Here is a 23,230-nt window from a genome sequence, read left to right on the forward strand (position 1 = left end):
TTTTAATTTCATTTTACATTAAGCGAACAATGAGATTCGATTCTTTATATTCATTCTCGTATCGATGTTCGAGCTGTCGTACTTAGTTCTAACGTTGAGTAGTTACGTGTTTATACTTAGTTGGAATATTTCGAAAAAGTCGATCCCAAATTCGTCGAGATGCATCCCCGATACAGATTCCGCCTTCCCGGTCCTATATATACTATATGTGCACAAGGTGTCTGCTTTCTCTTGACAATAGATACTGCACGGTCAAGTAACTGAAGAGGAATGCGTTTGAGAGAGAACGAGTGAAAGATAATTTTGCCGACGGAGACACGTAATTTTAACGAGATTTAACTGCGACTATATAGTGACGTTGAAACTGTAATTACTTGGTATAATAATATGACGAGTAAAGATTGATCAGATATGCATCGATCTCGTGCGTAGTTTGTGTGCTTAGTTAATTCTTGAGATCTACATCGATTCACGGAACTTATAGCTCTCGGCTGCTCGTAACTGTCGTTAGGAGGAAGTGCGATTGCGTGACACCCTGTATGTACATATGAGATATGAGATATAATATATTTGTAGATACAAAACTTTTAGTCTCGTCTGGATATAGTATATAGAGTCAATACTGTGAAGAGCCTGTAACTTACCTACCTATACCCCTAGATAATAGATGATATACTTGTAACTAATTTACGAAAAATTAAGTATATGAATGAAGAAATATGCGAGAGATAAAATCGATTAAATAATAAATAAATGATATATATACTACGACTAGAATGCTGTCATAATTTATCCTTTTCCTATATATATATTTTGAATATTTTCTTATTAAAAAATATATATATGCATATATTTTTTAATCCTATAAAATTATTTTATTTAAGAATTATTCTGTAGAAATTATTTTTCTTTCGTTTCACATTGAATTCTTGCGCCAAGTAGAGAACTTTTCACATCGCATGAGAGATGGCGTTATGTGGTTCCTAGTGTATATATATATATATATATATGTGTCTATACGTGTGATGTAATACGACATATAACCTCACTTTTAGTTTCTGAAGGATCAGGATTTATAAAGTACTGTGACTGTGTAATAACCAGCGAAATCATGTCGCGGTATAACTTTTACATTATTTTCATCAAATTTCATGTCTTGTAATGCATGCATCATCGAATGGAGTAATACTATGTGTCTTCAAGAATGAAAGTTTCTGACAAGTGCCAATTGTCATAATAATGATTTTGATACACTGATTAATAATGCATAAAATCCAAAAAACAAATTTATTAGTATAAAAATATTAGATTTTATGTCATTTAAATACATATGAATTTTTTTATTGTATAAAATAAGGCCAGTTTGCATGTACAATAGTCAGTATAGTTTGCACCTGTGATTCAAAAGATATGAGGAACAGTGTTATATTTTTATACAGTCTTTGCAATACACTTACGTGAAGGAAATAAAAGAAACATTTATCTTGGAATAAAATTTAATTATTTACAACCAGTTCATTATAATAACTTGTCACAAATTGTCACAATTAAATTTATTATTTAGAGTGCCAGATGTGATACAAAACCCAGCCATGGATGGGGATAGGCCCATGTCCATAGAGCGCCGTATGGGTCGCGAAAGGGAGCGACTAATAGGAATGACGGATGAGGAGCGAGCATGGAGGAAGAAATGGCTGGACGCTCAGAAGCTGGCACCTGAGGAGCCGGTGGTTCCGAAGGATTATTACAAGACGTTGTACAATCCACTCAGACGATTCTACAGGGCACCTATGAATAAATTTCAGAATGCGTTGGGGCCGGTTGTGGTAATGATGCTAGCGTACAAGTTTCACTTGGCACTGCTTGAAAAAGTTACCAGTGTTGTCTTTCTTTTTTTTACAGGGACAGGTAGGTGCACTTGTGCTGCGAAACATAATAAGCAAAACTGTGATGGGTATCATTGGAGTGTATTGTATCTATTATCATCTCAAGTATCACAGAATGGTAGGACGGAGATTCAAATTTCAAATTTACCAAAACTGTTCTGTTTTTCTAAAAATTCTGTATCTCGTATCTATATCTTCTATTTCTATAGGACTGGACGAGGAAAGGCGGATGGAAAATTACGATGTCGAGGCCCATGATGTATTCCGACACCAAGGATCTGAAGGCCCTGTATAAAACGAAGGGTAATGAATTTTATGTAAATGGTTTCGATAAATCCCCTATATAAATTTTGGAGGAATGGGCTATCTTTCTTGTATAGTTGTTATTTAAGCAACAATAAATGTATAGTAATAAATACGATATTGTTGATAAACATCATTAGCAATAAACACAATGTTATCTATTTCGTGAATGTTGGTTGATGTACTATTTATTCTTCACAAGATAATCGAATAAAATTGTATGCCTTTATTTCACATATACACATTATCCACGTAATTAAAAGTTAAAGCGCCTATAAAATAACTCATCCATCAAAATCCAGCATCTGCGATGTGGCAATCAAACTATTATAGTTTAAAACTCCCTTACATAATATAACTGCTTAGAAAAACAAATTATCATTCCATAGGTGGTATGATAGCTTGCTATTCTGCAAATAATTGCAAAGTATTGCCATTTCATAATATCATATTAAACGATGCTTGCCATTCTGTAGATATCAAGCATTAACTTTTAAAAAATTAAGAATTAAATATAATTAAATAGCAAGGTATTCATATCGTGTTCACGAAGATAGCAATATCGATTCAGCTGAAGTCGTTACCAACCTGAAGATAGCGTAATATATTTCTTTACCGACTGTGCTTTTCAAATACAGTTCTAACTAGATAGGTTATGTTCTCCTGTGTACCGGTAAACAGCGGCAAATAACGTCAACGTTTTATATCCATAATATGTCTGAATTACTGTAAAACTTCTTTTATTGTACACCGATCTTTTCGAAATGGCTGAGACTCCGTTAAGTTTGAGTGAGAAAACATTTATTTGTCACGGACTCGATGTGAGTGTTATGACAACGATGCACATGCAATTGTCTATATCTCGCATACGCAAGTGTTCACGTTGTAAACGTTGATTTGTTATTTTATCTACCTGTTAATCATCACATTTTCATTTTTTGCTAATTTTACCATTGTAGTAATTGCATTTTATTGCACAAATCTTTATTAAATCCATTATACATTCTTATTTTATTTTTTTCATATATTTTAAAATATTTCTTTCATTATATTATAGAGTCGCATTGATTTCAGCTTGGTCTGAGGAACGATGGTCGATCTTGGTGTCAGTACCGCTCAATTGAGCTCGAGACCGGACTGATGCAACCTGCGCATGGCTCAGCGAGGCTACGTATAGGCAATATCACGGACGTACTAGTCAGCGTGAAGCTGGAGATCGATACGCCGCACGCTGAAAGACCAGAGGAAGGCAAACTCGACTTCTTTGTCGACTGGTATGCATCTTGAGTTTCGATTTCCGACATGGACATCGAGTGTCACTTCTATCTTTCTAGTTCTGCCAATGCTACACCAGCATTTGAGGGCAAAGGCGGGGACGATCTGGCGACCGAGATAAGTTATATTCTTTCAAAGGCTTACCAGACACCCAACGTCTTTGACCTGAGGCAGTTGTGCATAATACCTAACAAGAAATGTTGGAAGCTATACGTAGACGTTTTGGTAAGCGTTATCGGGTGATAGAATGTCGCTTAAACATCTACCTAAATCTGCTCCTCATCTCTTCAGATCCTTCAGTACGGTGGAAATTTACTCGACGCAGTGGGCGCTGCGGTGAAGGCAGCATTGTACAATACCGAGATCCCGAAGGTGATTGCGGCGACGCTCGATGCCGGCGAGCCAGATATTCAGGTGTCGGACGATCCTTATGACTGCATCAAACTGGACGTCACGAATTATCCGGTGATAATAACAGTGTGCAAGGTACGTTAATTGTGATCTTTAAAGATATTTCTATTGTATATTCATGATATAAATTAATTAATAGATTAATGTTAAACTATTTAAGTCTTTGCCTCTCTATTTTTCTAAGGTACGTTCATCTTGAAAGCGATAATTAAACTTCCTAAACGTATGCGAAATATTTTTTACAAAAGAATAAGATGGCCCGTGTGATTAATTCTGCATTTCTCTTTTGTGCTTACCTGTTTTCATCATTGTCGTCAGATTAAAATGTAAGGTTCATTTAATAAAAATTAAACTCGTAAAAAATCGTAATTTCTGTCTCCCACAGATTGGGGATAACTTCGTGGTGGATCCAACGTTGGAGGAAACATCATGCAGTGTCGCTAGTCTCGTTATGTCTGTGACGCCAAACGGCAAAGTAACGTCTGTAGTCAAGCTGGGATCCGGTAGCTTGCTGTCCAATACCTTAATCAAGATGTTACAGGTAATAATCTCTGTGCATATCAATTGTTAAGCGTCGCGCAACCGATTACACGAGCTACAAATTCAAGTTTTACTTTTCCAGGTAGGAAAGGACATTAGCCTCAAACTGAATGAGACGCTTATGAGAGAATTGAAAGAGGAAGATAAGCTCGGCCGATCGAAGCCCGTTTGTGGCTTTCTCAGATAATATATATATAATTTTTATCATCGACTAAAAAACATAAATATATTTTTTCAGATTCCAAATCAGACTTTCTATGCGCGAGATCCTCATGATTTAATTATAACTATTATTATTTACCATGGCGTAACGTTTTTTCAAACTTTTTTCGCTCGCTGAGCTTTCCAGCCGCCAATAAAATCGTGAAAATATTTTATTGCACATTGCCAATGGTGTGTGCATGCTCTAAATTATAATAATTATTATAATAATATTACAATAAATCTTTTCTCCATATTTAAGTTATAGTAAGCCTCGCTGTTATCGAATATACAGAGCAAAAAGTTCGAAAAGCGTGACGCATCTTGGAAAATAAGTTTTTTTTTTGTCGAGAACTGATAAAGGGCATTATATATGCATGTGCTGGCAGAATATAATAAGTTACTGAAATGACGATAATCAAAACCACATGTATAGGTTTCAACTATGTAGTATTTATCTTTAATTCAATCATTGTCCCGTCGTCTAATTCGGGTAAGTACATAAAAATCCCTTAAAATTCTCGAGAATTTCTCCGACTCTGAAGTTTCCCTTGTAGCAGCGCTCATTTGCCGACTTTGTGTAATTTGCCTTTTTTTTCGCTTCACTTTCGAAAGCGAAATGCGTTTCGCCCGAGTGATGTATGGAGTATGATTGATCGCGAGTAGATTATGATTATCATCATTACCATTACCGTCGTCGTCGTCGTCGTTTGCACACTTCAGTTTCATCTCGACGGGCGGATAATCGAGTATCACAACAACCAAACCAAAGTCGATAAATGACGCACGCGTATACGCGCGCATGACGTGTGAAAATGGCTTTGCTCAGGCGAATATACATAAAGTAACATTTTGCCCCGTCTCCACAAGAGTTAACATTGAGAAAAATAACTTCTTACGCGATTATTTCATTTAGCATTTCTTTCTTTTACAATATAGGATATCTTCAATAACTTATCTAGGATATCCTTATGGCTGTATAAATATCCTCCATGAAGTCAGTTCGTTATATATGCATATGCGGGCGGGAGAGGCGGGAAAATTTGCACGAAGCTCGAGCTGTGATAACGAAATCAGTTGTTTCTTTTTTTTTTCTTTTTTTTCTTAACGATTCTTAAAGAGAGTGGCTATTACAATGATTATGTTGAAAGTAGTGCTGAAAGTAGTGAAAGATATCTTTTTTTTTAGTTTCTTATAAATATTCTGTTCTTATATATATACACAGTAGTATTTGTTTTTCTCCTTCTGCTTTACGGACCTGTTTTAGTTTGTACAGAGGTCCTAATAAGTAACTCTTATAAGATAATAGTTAGAATCGTTCTCTAGTGTGTAGTCGTGTGTGTAGTTACAAGTTCGTTTCAATGTATCTGTACATCTAATATCATTGTGTGTCCGAGATAGTCGGACACGCGGTTTTACCAGCGGTGACATCGTCGAGCGACGTGACAGGAGCTTCTCTCTTTCTCTCTCTCACTCTCTCTTTCTCTCTCTCACTCTCTCTTTCTCTCAATTCGCAATTTAAAAACAATTCAACGTGACGAGAATCGATAGGATCGCATTTTCACGCGGTCATCACGAAGTAAAAATCACTCTCGCGTGTAAAATAACACTAGAGCTGAGTGCATCGCGCGCAATTAAGTCAGACATTAATTAATAAAATACAGATAAAACGTCAATCAATCTTTTTCTCGAGTTTTTAAAATTATTTCGAAATTAATTCTGATAAAAATATTTACCCGCTAATATAATTTCTTCTCGCATAAGTTAAAATAAATAAAATAAAAGTAGCAGAAATTTGATGAAATAATAAAAATCTTGGAATCTTTTTTTAGAAAAAGGAGTCTTTATCCTTTTAAAAATATCAGAAAAATGACTCAATTGTGCCGAGAGAGATTACGCATTCGTGTCTGCGACTTGGTAGAGCAGTTTGCGTATTAAAATCGATAGATCGATAGATCTCTTATCGAAGATCTACAACAAAGGAGGAGCAATTATATTTACGCGCGTAAGCGTCGACGGAAATTTGTGTTCGAAATTGCTATACTTGGCGTTTTTCTCTATTAAATTCTTCTTTTTACATGGTCTACTATCGAAGCCTGCTTATAGTGAGTAACAAATAAGGATCGGCAGCACAGAACACTATCTCATCCTCCTTTTCTTGCCATAATTACAAACTAAATCTTAAACTACTGCTATCTATGAGTTCGTAGATGACTGTTCTCAAATCGTCAACACATGTATCGTTAACACGCCGATTTTGCGTGAAATTGGGGTGTTTCGTCGGGTCGAAACAATTCGTCGGGAGATTCGCGGCGTAAGGAACGCGATACCCTGAAAAAGCTAAGTGAATAATTCGTCAAGTAACGCTAGAGACCGCAATAACGTGATACGGTAATCAACGTGTCAATCGCCTACCGCTATTTAAATTGAAGCTTAATTCCTGAACCTCGAGTCAAAACGATTGCTCGCATTGATCTGATCGCTGTTACGAAGAACAATCGCTAAATTCTAAACCGCAATTTTTATCAACGATTATTTACGAAATTATTAACGCAGGAGAGTAATTAAATGTCCTTTCGAGAAGGAAGTATTTAAGCACCTCTCGTCCATCGAATTATCGATCCCTTAAATACATTAAAGCTACGTTATTTATGTATAACGTCGGGCGCATGTACACAAGCATACACAGGGTGTCTCGGAAGTTGCAGTCGAGTTTTTCAAAGTTTAACTGAAACTTGGTCTTTTTGATTTGCAATATTAAATAATTTTGGCGCAACTCGGCTTCTGAGTTAAGTACCTACTAAAAGTCATCGAACGTCGACTGAACAACAAGATTTATGTATATTATTAATGTATATATACATTTTCGAAGCCAAATTCCCCAAAATCCTTTAATTCTCGACAGCTGCATATTTAACGATGTCTCGAAACAATCAACTGTTTCAGATGAGTTGCATGCAATTTCTAAGACATCCTATGCATATAAAACAACCCATTTTAATGAATGCCGCGAAATATTTTTAAATCAAATCAAATCAAATGTGGCTTTATACTTTGTTTGCCTCGATAAGATATTATATGGAAAAAGGTACGTTCCACATACAACATGAAATATTTCACCGCATTAATTATAATGGGGATTAGTTTCATCTTTGTAGAGATAATTATATATAATTGTATTTATATATATATATATATTTATATTTATATTTGCATTTTTGTGTTCGTATTTATATGTATTTATGTTCATATTCGTATTTATATTTATATATGTTCATATTTATATTTGCATTTGTATTATATATCTCCATATATATATACTTACAGGCATCTATGCATATGTAACATGCTATATTGCGTACAACAAACGTATGTTAATCTTGTTCGAGATAAAGGGATGCATCCTTCGCGGATCACCCTTCTAGATCGTGAAAACTGAACCACATTTATAAATCGGTGCATCAAAAGTGATTTCAATTTCATGTGCACACCTGCCGCGAGAATAATTCGGAAAACAATCAAAGCAGATGGCAATCTGCAGATCTCGATCACTCGTCGATCGATAGACTAGAATTTAGCGAACTAAAAAACAAAGAAACAAAAAGGAAGAATCGGTTCACACTCGCTCGACAGCTGTGAATAATCGACTATTTTATTTATTTAACGTTTAATTAGACTTTCGCAAGTTCAAAATTCACAATATAATTATATCATTATCTCTATTCCCTCTTATATATAATGTGTCCATGTCATTATTATTACGTTATTGTTATTGTTATTATTATTATTATTATTACCATTATTATTATTATTATTATTATTATTATTATAAGTGTCACTTTTCACACTCGGTTAATTGATTGCACGTCGTGAGAAACAAATCCTTTTTTTTCTTTTTCTTTTCCTTTATTATTAACTCTTGTCTTGCACTCGGCGAAACGTAATTGCATAACTTCCCTAAAATTCACCACACTTTAACCGCAATAAATAATGTGTGTTACTCGCTTAAGTAATAATAATAAGTAGTTTTACAATCGGCGTGTATGTTCTCTCTCGCCGCACGAGACGATCCCTCGCCGTGTATACACCCTCATCTCCGCGTTCCTCCCTCCCCCTCATCTCCCCTACCGTAAACGTACGCAAACAACGAAGATTCAAAGAGAGCTACAAACAAATTCCAGTAATCGCACAGCGGATATATAATACCTATTATGTATATGTCGATTACGTGTCATCGGCACATTGTACAGAGATATATCTCGTCGCGCCCCGTTCGCTCTCCGCTCATATCTAACAAGTTTTCTTACACATCCACTTCTCTCTGTCTCTCTCTCTCTTTCTCTCTCTGCTCTCATACATCTCTTTCGTTTCTCTCGCTACCAAGCACCCTGCGATCGGAACTGGAACAGTAATTTCGAGTCCTCTCGATTTCGAAGCGCGCTGTAATTTAACTGATAACGGATGCCTATATACATCTATGTATGTACATGTATTCGACACGATTCGGCGACGTATATACGTGCATGTATGTACTTTAGTCCGCGGCAAGTCCCGAGTATGCACCCGGAAGGCGGTTACTCCGATCAAATCTTGCCGGATGCTCTCGCGCATCCGCAAGTCTATATATGTACGTACGCGGGAGGATTCTGTCTTCTCTCCATTCGGCTCTTCAGCTTCGATTCGAGGAGGATTATCCCGTTCTGTCCTTGTGCCCAATTGCGTAAATGCGCGCGCAGTTGGTTCGTGATAACGACATTGCTCGCACCGATATCGCGTAATTCGGGATACTCGGCCCGCCGAGTAGCCACTGATTAAACGACGCGATCGACATTACAGTACACGTGTCCGTCTACGCGAAAAGAGAAAATAAAATACGCGCTATCGCGTATCAATGTCCGCAAAACGAGAGTATCAACATTTATTGAAATACAATTGTTATCGAAAGCACCGAATGTTGTTTAAATCCTCCTTCGCTCTCGCAGCTGCCTCTAATTAATCCGCGCGCGTATTTATCGAGTAGACGATTGTTTAATTTAACACCAACGCAGGAATTAATGACTTACAACGACGATGAATAGATCGTAGTGACATTTCGTGCGATTACTGTTACAACGTTCAAACCCCCCGCGGCCCTCCGAATTTCTCGCCACCGCGGCTCTTGCTTTCTCTCGTTCGCAAAACAGTAAGCGTGGAGAACCGAGAAGCAGATATTTTCGATCGCGTGGGGTGTGACGTTCGCTCTTGTTTGCAGCAAAATCGAATTTTGCGGATTTCGCAACCCCGTCGTCACTCGGACCACGCTCTAATCCCCCAAGATGAGGCGCGTCACGCCAATTGCACAAACAAACGCTCGAGGCAACGCGAGGCGCGCGCGCTAACGAGGTCCTGAGAGTCATCCGTGAATTCTCGCGACCATGGCGCACCACGGCGTTAACCCGTTGGCGTTCACCCACCCCCTCTGAATCCAACGCTCGCGTGCTCAAGATATAACACTATGTACTTTTTTTTAGGGAAGCGTACCATTTGTCACATTACTTAGCGCTATTTACAAGGACCCCTCGGAGTTTTGTTCGAGCGAGCGAGAGAAAGGAACATCTTGTGCGAATGATCGCACGAGGAAAAACGCAGCTCGGAAGAGACACACAGAATGCCGTGTTACGCAACAAAGCGCGGCGTGCGCGGAGGCACTCGGCGCCAACCGAGACGACTCGTGACAATCTCGCTGCAACAATCGGAAGTAGAGCTATATGAGGTAACGTCCGTACGCGGGGCCCGCCAACGGGTTAGCACCGTCGTCGAGTCGACACGCGACACGTCGAGGGTCGATCTACGCGGACGTTGAACACGATCAACGGACTGCGAAGACCCGGAATCGTCGCCGCGTCTTCGGCCGTAACGGCAATCGACCGGAAGTTACACCGTCGAAACCCGGTTGCACCTTGAGCTTTCTCCTCTTGGCGACTCTCGTCTGTCGCTCGATCGATCGACTTAATTAACAGGGAATGGAGAATCAACGCGTTTCCCGAAAGAAGTGGCAACGTTAACTATATTAATTTGCAACATCCATGATCGTCTCTTTATTAATTAATGCGTCTGGTTAAACTCTGCTCGATATCGTGAAACGACGCTGATGATGATGCTTCGGCAGGCGAGATTATCCGTCCGTGTGCATTCAAAACTGATAAGAAACAGCCAGTTATGGATCACTCTGTGATACGCGCAAAATACCTTCCTCACGGTTTAATGGTGGATTCTGATTGATCCAAGGTGCAACCGGGCCCAAGGCTTAGAGCAGATCGGCTCTCGTCCGTGGCCCACGCTCGCGTTTCTATATAATTAACAATATCGCCTATAATATCTGAGAACGCGCGGACGCAACAACGGCGGCGAGCCGACTACACATCGACATCAGTCGTTTCAAACGACTGATCGGATACACATCAACGAGTTCTGTTTTTTCTTTTTGTTTCTCCTTACCGAAAAAGCCTACGAAAGTGAGAAGAAGGTGAAGAAGTGAAAGCACGCTGATCTTAGAACTTCCCAGCAGCTCTGGCGGATTTACAAGGCTCGGTGAGAGAATCAATTATATTCGCTTACAAATAAACCCTTACTATGTATATCGACACACACACGGACAAGAATATAAACTTCTGCGGCGCAAAGCAACCTGGCCGACGCACGGTTTCCCGCATCGCGTTGACTGTGCGGCTCGCAGAGAAGCCTCAGCTTTAAGGCTCAACTTTAACGATAGACTCGTCGATCAACTTTGAATAATTCCCGTTTTTTCCCAGCTGAAATGTTGAAGATACCGAGTTCCCTCTTTCCTTTTCTCGATAAATAATCTTACTCTTCGATTGACTTTGCTTGGATTTTTCCAAAGACTTTTGATAATAATGGTAGCTTTAAAAGCAGAGTACTTAGTTCTTCCTCGAAATTTTCACGAGCAGACATTGAATTCGTTTTTGTCGAAGGGTCTGTCGTTAAAATTAAAATCGAGGAGACATCCTGCGCACCCTGTCTTAGCCAGGATCGTCCCGTGAAACGACTGTCGAGCTCTATCGCAGCAATAAGTTATTCGTATTCGTTAGTTAAACCGCATTAAGACATAATTGTCGGAGGTACAGCTACGCAGATACTTTTTTTTTTAAATACACTGCGCGAAAGAGAAATGCGTTTTCAAGTACATTGATATAATATAAGAGCCGCGTTAAAGGCGCATAAAAATATTCTCGATGCTCCTCTTGGTTAATAAGGGACGGGATGACTCGCGCGACACTTTGCCGATGATCAGTGAAGAAGAAAACGAAAACATAATCGAGAATGGCAAGATGATGCAATTGCAAATCACGACGGAATAGATGACGGAAATATGTATATGTATACATATACATATATGTTTATGTATGCATCAATGGGTTTTTAATGTATACGTGTACGTGTCACTCGTGTACGTGTATTGAGAATACAAGCGATTTGATCTTGCGATCACAACTAAACGCCGTCTGTTCACCCTCTCTTTTCAAGAGACACGGAACTTCATCGTTACGATTAATTCGGAGCGAAAAGAAAATTGATTAATCAGAATTAAAGACTCGGCGTAAAGACTGTCCGCGCATATATGAAAGCCGCAAACTTGCTCTAAAAATGTCTAGATGTCTGAGTAACATAAGTCCTAAATTTCCGTACATGTTTTAGATCTTGACAGTCACGCTTAAATTAGTATCTTCGACTCCAAGAAGCAAACGTCACGATAGAAATTCCGCGAATTCCAGAAATTACAGTCGTTCAAGGTAGTTGTTTCTTTGGGGATTTGCTTCGTCAAGATTCGTGTAATTAACAGTGGCTCCAGATTGGTATTCTTGCCTTCCTCTCGCATCTAAAGCGCGGAATAAAAGGGCTTTCTAAAAAAATCACGCAGAATGTAACATGACCGCGAGGATGTCGATGACGAGTTGAAGAAGAACAACAAGGTGATATCGTGATGATAACGATGATGGCGAGGATAAACAGTGGCGATAATAATGACGATGATAATGCGTGTTCGTTATGTTCATTGGATACGTGTGTGTATATGTGTGTCTGTGTTCGTGTGCGTGTGCGTGTGTGTAACACAAAGGTATACGTAACAACAGCGCGTCTTTATTATTTGGCAGTGTAAGGCATATAGAGTGCTTAAGACTAGAATAAGGTGCAGTAAATAGGCCTCTTAAAGCCTGTTTCAAACGAAGTCCTATTATATTTATACTATATACGGACCTAAAGAGAACTCTGCTTTACTTATACTCTTTTTTTTCCTTTTTCATTGTTAATTCTCGTAATATAACCGATGACGATGTAAATAACTTGACTTAGGTACTTCGAAGACTCGAAAAACACGGTTTTCCCTTTCTTCTTTTTCTTTTTTCTCGTTTTACTTAACGTACTTTTGTGTGTTCTTTCTCCCTTCGTCATTTCTCGTCTCTTTACACACTTTTTGCACACTCCTTTCTGCTCTCAATATATCGTTTCTTCTCTCTCACTCTTTCTCTTTCCCCTTCTTTCTCTCTTTCTCTCGATTATCACGAAAGGGCGCTCGAGGAACAAAACTGCTAAAAACTACAAAATACGGCTACTGACTTCATGGAGACACGACTTCGTACACATGTTACTCGCTATTTTTTATTATTTGGCAGCGGTTTTGCACTTAAAAACGTAAAACTTACGCGACGAAGTATAATAAACCTATATTGCCAACGTTTACGTCGGGGTCCGGTGGGCGATGGCGATTCGATCATAATCGCGTAATCGTGCGATCGCGGAATCCTGCACCTTTTCTGTTATCGCTCTTATCATTAGTCACTTCGCCAAGAAAAGCGATCCCTGATTTTTTTCCGTTTACTTCTCTTTAGCACCTTTTTCTTTTCTTTTTGTTTGCTCTCCTGCAGCCGTAAAGAAACACGTTTCGCCGCAATCACGAAGTACGGATTATCACTTTGTAATGATATAATTTTACATATATATATATATATATATATACATATGCAATTTTTTATGTATATATATATATTTTTTTACGCGTACATGTGAAACCGATAGGTCCTGAGAATAATGTAGTCACAGGATGAACGAAAATCTCTTTTCGCTTTTACTGCTTTTTTTGTTTTTCTGGCGTACCCAGAAGGGGGCGAGCTGTGTATCCCTCTTCCATTTAGGTCGCTTTAGGTCCCTCGGCGATGAAGCGATTGAGACGACTTGTCGGTTAAACGCGGTATTCTCGATCCTAAACGTCACCGTCCGCTCTCGCGTATGTCCGTCCCATTTTTCCAAGTTTTTTGTGTGCATGCGTGTGCTTTCCGCTCGACCGTCGTCCTGCCTTTATCGGTTCTACTCTCTCTCTCTTTTTCCCTCTCGTTCGCTATATTTATACATATCGCTAAAGCACGTGCGTAGCGCGTGTGATTACGCCTCCAAGAATCTTGATATCGATTTAAGCGTAATAATGGCAATGTCATGGCGATCGATTCCGTGATCCGCGGTCTTCCGGCAAAGAAGAAGAAGAAGAAGAAGAATCGGCGCGACTACATCATAATACGCGTTCCCCGTACCCTCTCCCTCCTCTTGCCCCGTTTCACCCCTCGGGAAATAATACTTCTTTCGCTTCTTCTCGTGTAACTTCGCAACGCGGTAACGTTACAGAACAATTTGCACACTTTTTACACAGATCTGTTTCTCGCGTTTGTCCTTCTTCCTCAAACTCTCCTCTCTCGGTAAGGCACCCCCAAGTGCAGAGTATATTCACGGAAGTATTAGAGTAATACGAACTAGTGACTAGATCATCTTTAAGTCGCGTGCAAGAGAGATTGGGAGAGCGACAAAGGGAAAGAGAAAAAATCGCAAAGAGAGAGAAGAGGAGAAAAAGTGAATTCTCAGGGAGAGAGAAGAAAAAAAAGAGTAAGTATAAGAGAGAGAGAAGAGGGGGAGAGAACACGTGGTGAAGAAAAAAAGAGAATCACGAAGCCGAAGGAGAAAGCAACGAAGGGATAAAGATGTGAAAGAGGAGTCAACGATAACTCTTCAGTATGTACATCAAAGTACGAAACTGTACTTTATCCACATTTCGAAATTCTAAATCGAAGCCCTTTCTCTCTTTCTCCCTCTCCCCTTCTCAGTTGTCATCTTTCTCTCTTCTCTTCTCTTCCCTCCGCATTTTGCGTTCCTCCCTAGTGCGGCCATCGTCGCGCATCTTCCACACAGCGGTACGTCGAGGAACAAAAGGATCAACAATACGCACACACGCACACACACGCGCGCGCACAACACGCACATACACACGATCACGAGAGAAACACAAAAGAGAAAGAAAAGAAAGGAGAGAGAGGGAGAGAGTGAGAGATTGAAAGAGAGATGTAAGGCGGTACGGTGAGGAAACGTAAGGGCGCATACGTAACAACTGAACTGCGTGTGGGAGGCAGTGGTGCTTGTTACTTTGGTAATATATATATTTGTTTTAAATTGATGTTTTGCACTTCCGGATCCGCGCTCGGTGACGCGGTCGTCGATCTGCGACGATGATCTCGCTGATTCCTATCATGCCCTGCGCCGTGATCGTCTTTACTGCGAGGGGATTTTTCCCCTTTTGGGGACCGATGGCAGAAGGGCTGCATAATCCCCCCTCGCGCGCACTCATTCGACCCTAACAACCGCAAACGGGCTCTACATCCCCCGTTCCTTCTCTCTCCCCGTACCCCCTCTCTCTCCTGTACTGTTTCTCTCGATCCCGCACTCGTCCTGCGAGCCCATTGCTCCCTCTGCGAACAACCGACGGCCACGGGGAGGCGACGAGAGGGTGGCAAGGACGTCGCCGTCGCCGTTGTCGTCGTCATCGTCGTCGTCATCGGTGTACTCGTGGTAATAGGCGTCGCTATCGACGACGCGGTGGCGTCGCCTCTAAACGGCAGTCTCGGTGTGACTGTGACTCGAGAGCCTCTCGACGTCGATCTCCGGTATGGTGAGCTCGTCCGGTATGTTGTCGGCGTACTCGATGCTGCTCGTCTGCGAGAGTCGCTTGCTCAGGGACGACTGCTTCCTCAGTACCTCCGCCAGGGTGGTGGTGCTGTGCTCGCCGTAGCGCGTGTCTAGGCCCTGCCGAAATGCGTTCACTACGCGAATCTGCAAATTGGAAAGCCGGTACCGGTCGGATCAGTCTGTTCTATCAGGGACGAGTAAGAGGGGTCGACGGCGATGATGATGAGCAGGCACACGCAACAGCAAGTTGCAGGCTGCTGACACACGCACTCGAGATAGAGAGGAGAATGGTTCAGGCGGAATTCATAACGCCGCGACACTGTGTATATATATATGTATATATATATATATATATATATATATATATATATATATGCACAATGGATACGTACAGATGCGGACTGTCCGCAAGACTGTCGCCGTTATGTCCCATGAGTTTTTATCGCTTTGGAGTCGATCTTTCGTTATCAAATTAAGAATCTTCACGATTTCGTAATTGAAAAATGAAATCCATCTACGATTCATGAAAATTCAATTCTCGAGAGTTCTCTCGTTATTAACATTAAATATTCTCTTCGTAATTCAGCAATCAAATAATCAGATAAACAGTCTCCCATCAATTAAAATTTCTTTGAGAACGATTTGTAATAAAGTCGACTTCAAACACGTCCAGGAGGCTTTCGTTAAGGGATAACGCGCCAGTCTTGGAACACCCTGTACAGATATTTGTACGTATAGCAACGGCGAGAGAATGGAATGGGGGGATGAATCGGATCTACAATGCAAAGTTTGTTTGTCAACTCCATTTCGTTGCCCAATCCTCATTGTTTAATTCTTCTTTGGTTTTTACCGATTAATTATTCAGACTGAATTTAACGAACGATTGCATTTATTGCATCCAATTAGATAAATGAATTTACCATAACAACCGATTCACTTCGAGATCCCCATTCGCTTTTCATCCCGCCATTTCGAATACGTAAATACGTAAACAAGACAGAAAGCAGCGATGCCACAAGATATCACATAACTAGCGGGGCTTGGATCGCCCTGCGGAACAAGGCATTGTTATAGAACACAAAGTTCGGAGCAGCTGCGTCGGTATGGCTGATAGGAAAGAGTGGTCTGTGAGGATTGCGTGTGAGGTATCTTAGCGATTTCGGCATACTTACTTCGAGAGAGAGTGAGAGAACGATCTTCGTGATCCGATCATGTCGTCAAGGCGCTAAAGAAACTTAACACATTGGGAACGGGCGACGCTATGGCGAACATGGTGTGTTTCCTCGGTTAAATGCGAGATTAAACGCCCGAGAATATATACACGTGTGCCCACACGGAAAGGCACGACTATAATCCAGAAAGAATAAAGAACAATCATAATTTTGTATCTGTTTATATCTATTTGCAATAATCTTGGTATAATTAATAAGAAGAGGACTAAAATTTTGGGTATTTTGTTTTAATTTGCAACACGCAAGATTGTAGAATTCTATTTAGATCTCGCACACATTATCTTCACACCTTACTTTACTTTATTATTGAAAATTTAGGAAATGTACAAAACTGCCTTTCCCGTCCACAAAATGTTAAGCCCACAAGGTACTGCATATCGCTCTTCTGGCATCAATTTTAATAACTCGAGGTGTCAGGCTGTACAGGCTGAGCTTACAATTAGCAAACGTAGGAATCAATAGTAGGCACGTAGTCAATTCATTTTTGGCGGCGAATTTCGGTAATCTTCGAGTAATCAACTTTGGAAACCGGGTTTATCGCATTAATCGTTGAAGTATGCGAATTTCTAATATATTTAACGATAATTGCGCTACAGTATTGACCGAAGCTAACAGGTCACTACTATTGTATTTAATTACTCGAAAATCAACAGCCGAAATACCACATAGGCTGACAATAAATAATCTGAAATCTCATTTAAACAATAAAAACGAAGTATGACAACGATAATTAAATAATTTAATGCACATTTTCTGCTGTTAGCCATTTGTGACACTTGGCCATTATCTTCGCTAAGCAAAATTCGATTGTGCATTCGTCAAGGAACATATTCCTACTGCCGATTACCACTCTTGCAAACTCAACCCAGTTCATGTTTGTTGATCGTTCCGCTTCTAGTACTCGCAATTCGGCTGAAATGAATTTTTGCGGCCTGCAAAGAAATGCAACGTGCGTACCGACGTCGCCGCTCTGCAACTATGCTTGCAATTTGCCGCGCAACACCGCATGCATCCATCGATACTATAGATTATCAGACGAAACGGAAAAAAATTCGAAAAAAGGATGTTCACAATCGAGTCCCGGCACTCTATTCTCAAGTGTCGTCGACGGCTTTGAGGAACAAAGCTGCTGCCAGCCGAGTTCGAAATCAGAAGGAAAAAAAAAAGAACGATTGCGCCCTTTCTTCTATGCGGATATGCGAACGCGATAGATCGCCAAGCTGAGTCACGTGACTGGCACATGCGCGGCCAATGATTTACAGTTGATCACGATGATCGAGGAGTGCATCGCACGCGCGATCCGCATTGTGCATCTGCCGACGAGTTCCCAGCAACGCCGTCACTTCCTTCGGGGTTTTTGCGCAGCAAAAAATTCACAAAGATTCACAGTGACGGTCAGATCTGCAGATATATAAATTGCGATAAGTTGGAACGTAATTATAATTTATAATGAGCAAACCTGCCAGACATATCGCATCGAATTAAATCGAAAACACTTATATCTGAGAAATTAAAAACGCTTAATCTGTGAGAAATCAAAGTTTTTAGAATCTGTGATTCTCCGATTTATCCTTAAAGATGAGGAATTCATGTCGTAAAATAAATTTCAATCAATTTTTCGTGAACATCAACAATCATCAGGATACATTGAGCATCATTTCAAGGAAGTCATGCCGAAGCTGGTTGTGATTCGTCGACGAATGTGGGACGAATCGGCGCGGACATTTATGCGGTCATACAGAGTGCGTCTTCTGTTTCTCTCGTAGCGTCGGAGAAGCCTCAACAATTGAGAGAAAGACAGAGAGAAAGAGAGACAGAGACAGAGAAAGAAGCATAAAGATGAAGATAGAACAGATAAGCAGACAGAGATAGACAGACAGACAGACAGACAGAAGAAGCGAGAGATGAGGAAAGCGAGCGAGAAGAGTCTGGACTTTCACTGGATCAAGCAACGTGATGTGGTATGGGAAAGCTCGTTGCGTCAGCTTCTTCCGAACAAAAGCGACAAGAAGCTGCGGTTTGCGCCAACGGCGAATGTCTTTGAAGTCTCGAAAGAGATTGAAGATCCAATATCTTATTAATTCGTCGTTAGTTCGTATCGAGCATCAGCAATAATCTCGACGGGCTGAATTTTCAATATTGTAATTCCGCTGTTTCCGATCGGAAGCACATGCAACATTTTTGCACGACGAGATTATATCCTCGATCCTCGATTCGAGCCAACTACTTGATCAAAATTTTGTCCTCAATGGCAACTGATTAAATAATGAATCCTTCGTCAAGGAATCGCGTTAGGACGCCAGTTCAGCAATGACGTGTCGACGTGCGAATCATGCGAAACGCAAAGGGTCGACTGTGAGAAAAAGCTCTGGCCTTACCTCTTAACTCCACCCTGTATACATATTTATTTACATCGGGAAATGGTAGTATCGCGAATTGAGAGTTTGCGATCCTAAGCAGCGCGCTAATTAGGAAATTCAAGCGAACGAATGCCTGTGACGCAAAACCAACGCAGCAAGATGCTGCCAGACTCTGGTGGGTACTTCTCGTTCCTCTATCGAGAAGAGGACTCGTATCCATTACTCGATAGACATCCACCTTCTTCTAAATTCCTGTTCGCGAACGCGTCGAGAGGATCGATGCATCTTCTTGCGGCTTGCTCCTATCGTGATCCGCCTCGAAGAGGCTGGCTGCTCGAGATATGCACAAATCTGGCAACATGTATCCGAGATGCCAGAAAGAAACAGGATGCACTCTGTATGCGGGGGTACGCTTTGTCGACGTTCCTCGTGTGTGAGAGAGAGTGTACAATAAGCGGACCAGGTCATCAGCATCAAAAAAACGAGAAACACGTCAACGGCAAGCAACTCGTGGAGAAACTATCGAGCATGACACCACACGACACAAACGATACAAAAGACACAGCCCAGTGTAACACGAAAAAAAAAGAAAAGAAAAAAGAAAATGGAAGAAAGAAAGTGAAAGGATCTAGGCTACGATCGGCTGCATGCATTTGGCGAGTTTGCGTGCCCGGCAAAACGTATGCTTGAACGAGGTCGAGGCTACCGTTTCGAAGACTCGCCCCCGCCAAGAGAGAGCCACCTCATGGTCGACAGCGGGGTATGGGGATGCAAGCTACCCCTCGTTCTTGACTCTCTTTCCTCCTTTCGTCCCTTCTTGCGCTCTTGCCTGGACATTCTCGCTGGCACGTGCTCGCTCGCACGCTTTTACGTGACTCTCGCCCGATCTGACGGGCACAGGGTTGGTAGTGTCGTTGCACAACATTGAAGAGAGGATACTTACGCAATGAGGAGGGTGTTACCACTGGCGTTTCGCGGCGACGATCGCGGTTACGATCCCCGAAGAATACATCCTCGGGTTCCCTCTGGTCTCGCACGCGCGTCTTCTTCGGGCGCGCGTGCCTTCGTGCTAAATACGGGTCTGCTCTCTTTTTGCGTTTGCGTTTGGCTCGGAACAACATGCACGCTACGCCAAGTAATGCGCTCTGCCGATTATACGTATTGCAATGGACGACGACTCTCTCAACGGAAAAAGGCGGTATGTCGTATCGAGTACCACGTGGGATCAGGAACGGATACTTTAGGATGAATAGAGAGCGAGCTGGAAGAGCTTGGATGAAAAGAAAAAAGAAGAAGAGAGAAGAGAGAAAAAATAAAAGCGAAATATGGAAAACGGTATTCCTGAATGGTATTCGGGAAGAAATCTTCTGATCATCCGTCTGTTCTGGAAGTTAATTTGAAGAGGGAACGTACCTGTTCAGGTTGACTTCCGATATCCAATAACTGTATTGCATTGCCGATTCAGTGATTCGCGAGTCTACAAGGCTTGTGATAATCAGCCATATTTTTCGTTGTTAATTATTCTGATTTGTAGAGAGTGACTTTAATCATCAAACAAATAATTTCTATTTGCTGCAGTAATATAAAAAAAATACCGATCAAATTACGATTTTGTCGTCTCCATCGGGAAAGTTTTCGTCTCGAACATTCTTCTTCGTATCTCTGCCCTCTCTCGAGAGATCTTTTGTTATCTTATTTAGCGATCGAGATATTACTAAAACATCGACTGATTGATCGGCAGCATAATGCTGAACGTATAACGTTCCATCGATCTTCGTCGAGTGTCTGAAGGACTTTTTTAAGGGAGTAAAGACGATAATATACTGTAGGGCAGAATGACGAGAATATACACGAAAAGAAGACACGTAAAGAAAAAAAAAAGAAAAAATACGCAAGATATCCGATGTCGGTCTCCTGTCTCTGGAGGACCTTACCCCATGATGAAATCTACTCGCCAACGATAATACCATCCACGTATACGTATACTAGTATTGAGTAATTGCGCCTCGTCAAGATCTTCATTTCGCAGCTGACCATTGACGAGGACTCTCCATTAAGATCTTTTATCAATATTAAGTTCTTACAGTGACAAGAAGCTCGGAAACGAGCTTACTCACTCATATAACATCACTCCATCAAATTGTGTGGCGACGTAGAATTCAATTGAGAGTCTTCTCGCTAAAACACTGAATTAGTCGGTATCAAGAAATAAAACTGATGTACTCCGGGCCGAATTCAGCTCATTCGATGCTATAAATACGGAAGAGAAAATATCTTTCACATGCACGCTTATTTCTACTACAAGTACAGAGTCTCTTTTGTGTGTCTACTGCGCCGACATCTAAACTTGGCAAAATAACATCAGTTTTAATTTCTGATTACAAACATCTGTTTCTGTAATGTACACGTCGTGAGAAATAACGTGCTGCAGTGTGTAAACTGCGAGTGAACAAGCAAACGTAATTGCGTTCTATTTAAATTTAATTCACTACGTTGGAAGTCCTACGTTCTTGCATCAATGAGAATCGATCGATAAAACGGTGGAGTTTCGGACGGGGAACGAAGCGTTTTTTTCTACGCAACGTTTAGTCATCGCTTTGCAGGATGCGACAACGAAAGCACGTGCAAACTTCGCATAGTTCGCGTCGTGATCACTGAAGCTGCAGCTACGGACACTCGATCGCCACGTATCTAACACACAACTACACAATAATTTGCAGCGACAAGGTGAGGCAACAGGTCAGGCAAAGCGTCTTTACAACGCCATAGTTCCACGTTCAGGGATGCATATCGCTGGCATCGCGTCTCTCTCATGCAACGGTATGCAGCAGGTGTGATCGTATCTCGGTGTGATCGTACTCGGCGTGAGATCGCGCGCAAAACAGACCCTAACGAGTCATCCTAATTGCGGTCTAACGAGATCAACTCGGCTCTCTAACTGATCCGCGCCGCGGGCACCTCGCCAGTGTCGGTTTTCATTTGATGCGGCGATCTTCTAGACCGATGATGCATTGGAAGCAAGAAAAGAAGAGTTGAAGGAGCAGAAGGGGATCTCTGGGATTACAAAGTGCGGGTGGTGCGACATGCATGTCGAAGGAATATACGATCGTGATTTTCATAGTGATCGAAACCGAAATCCAATTTCCGATGTTACGAATGGAAGAACAAATTATTGGATCTTTGTCCATCGAGCATCGACTGATGACACTCATCGGGATAACAACGGTTTCGATCCCTAATTGAAGAAACGTGATCGGGCGGGATCAGAGCAGAAAAGTAAGATAACAGACACACGACGAGTACACGATGTTCCGTAAAATTACGAAAACACAGGACTCCGAGTGCGGCGAGGAGTGAAAGACGAAGAGAAGCGGTGAGGATTCAGAATAGAGCAGGGAGAGACAGACTTGTACCACCGGGGGGCTGACTTGAATCTCACGAAAAGCATTCGAATTTCTTTAACAAATCGGAAAAATGTATGTATTTAATATCACTTTTTTTTCAGGATCGATTCCTGTTTTCCACATATTCTACTCGCTTTTCAAGATCGTCTTCATGTTTGACGTTCAACTCTGCATCGTAAATGTTTCTTCGAGATTCCTCGCGTGAAGAATCTCGTAATTGGAGTGGCGTCTTTCCGGCAAAAGTAGCTCACTATGTCAAATAAAATTAGTGCTGTATGCCAACGAAAGCCGCTACAAGCAACATTTGCGCAGAGAATGTAGGCTCGGAAACCGCTAATCCTTGCCGCACCTCGAGTATCAAGAACAAGCTTGGAATACCAAGGATTAACACAAACATGTACCTTTCCTTCGTACTGATGCCGAGGGCAGGAAAGGCTGCCCAGTCCAGTAGTACAAGCCGTAATATTATCCTATTGTAGAACAGTATAAAGTAGAAAGCGGGAAGTATACGTAGATAAACAGAAAGATCACGACAGAGGAGAAGAAGAAAGAAGAAGAGGTAGAAAGGATAGAGAGAGAGAGAGAGAGAAAGAGAGAGAAAGAGAGAGAGAAAG

The 23,230-nt window shown here is 41.1% G+C and overlaps 2 protein-coding genes across 9 annotated transcripts in view; one reads left to right on the top strand and one right to left on the bottom strand.

The window, feature by feature from the left end:
• The first annotated feature begins 967 nt into the window (after positions 1–967).
• Positions 968–4,661, top strand: LOC105277682 (exosome complex exonuclease RRP42). Its single transcript, XM_026971256.1, has 8 exons — positions 968–1,119; positions 1,565–1,826; positions 1,903–2,004; positions 3,264–3,463; positions 3,524–3,689; positions 3,756–3,950; positions 4,261–4,416; positions 4,498–4,661. The coding sequence occupies exons 1-8, from the start codon at positions 1,112–1,114 to the stop codon at positions 4,600–4,602; spliced, it is 1,194 nt and encodes a 397-aa protein (XP_026827057.1). The 5' UTR covers positions 968–1,111; the 3' UTR covers positions 4,603–4,661.
• Positions 4,662–8,514: 3,853 nt separating this feature from the next.
• LOC105277680 (plasma membrane calcium-transporting ATPase 2) overlaps positions 8,515–23,230 on the bottom strand; it is an 81,754-nt gene continuing 67,038 nt past the window's right edge. For 2 of the 8 annotated variants that reach the window (XM_026971253.1, XM_026971250.1), the window contains one exon: positions 15,543–15,764. In XM_026971253.1, coding sequence (XP_026827054.1) covers positions 15,543–15,764 — 222 coding nt within the window. Of the gene's footprint in view, positions 15,765–16,458; positions 23,087–23,230 lie in introns of those variants that run through there. The other 6 variants (XM_026971254.1, XM_020031098.2, XM_026971249.1 and 3 more) reach the window with 5 other exon arrangements.

This window comes from Ooceraea biroi, chromosome 7 (genome assembly GCF_003672135.1).
Source record: "Ooceraea biroi isolate clonal line C1 chromosome 7, Obir_v5.4, whole genome shotgun sequence".
NCBI lineage: Eukaryota > Metazoa > Arthropoda > Insecta > Hymenoptera > Formicidae > Ooceraea > Ooceraea biroi.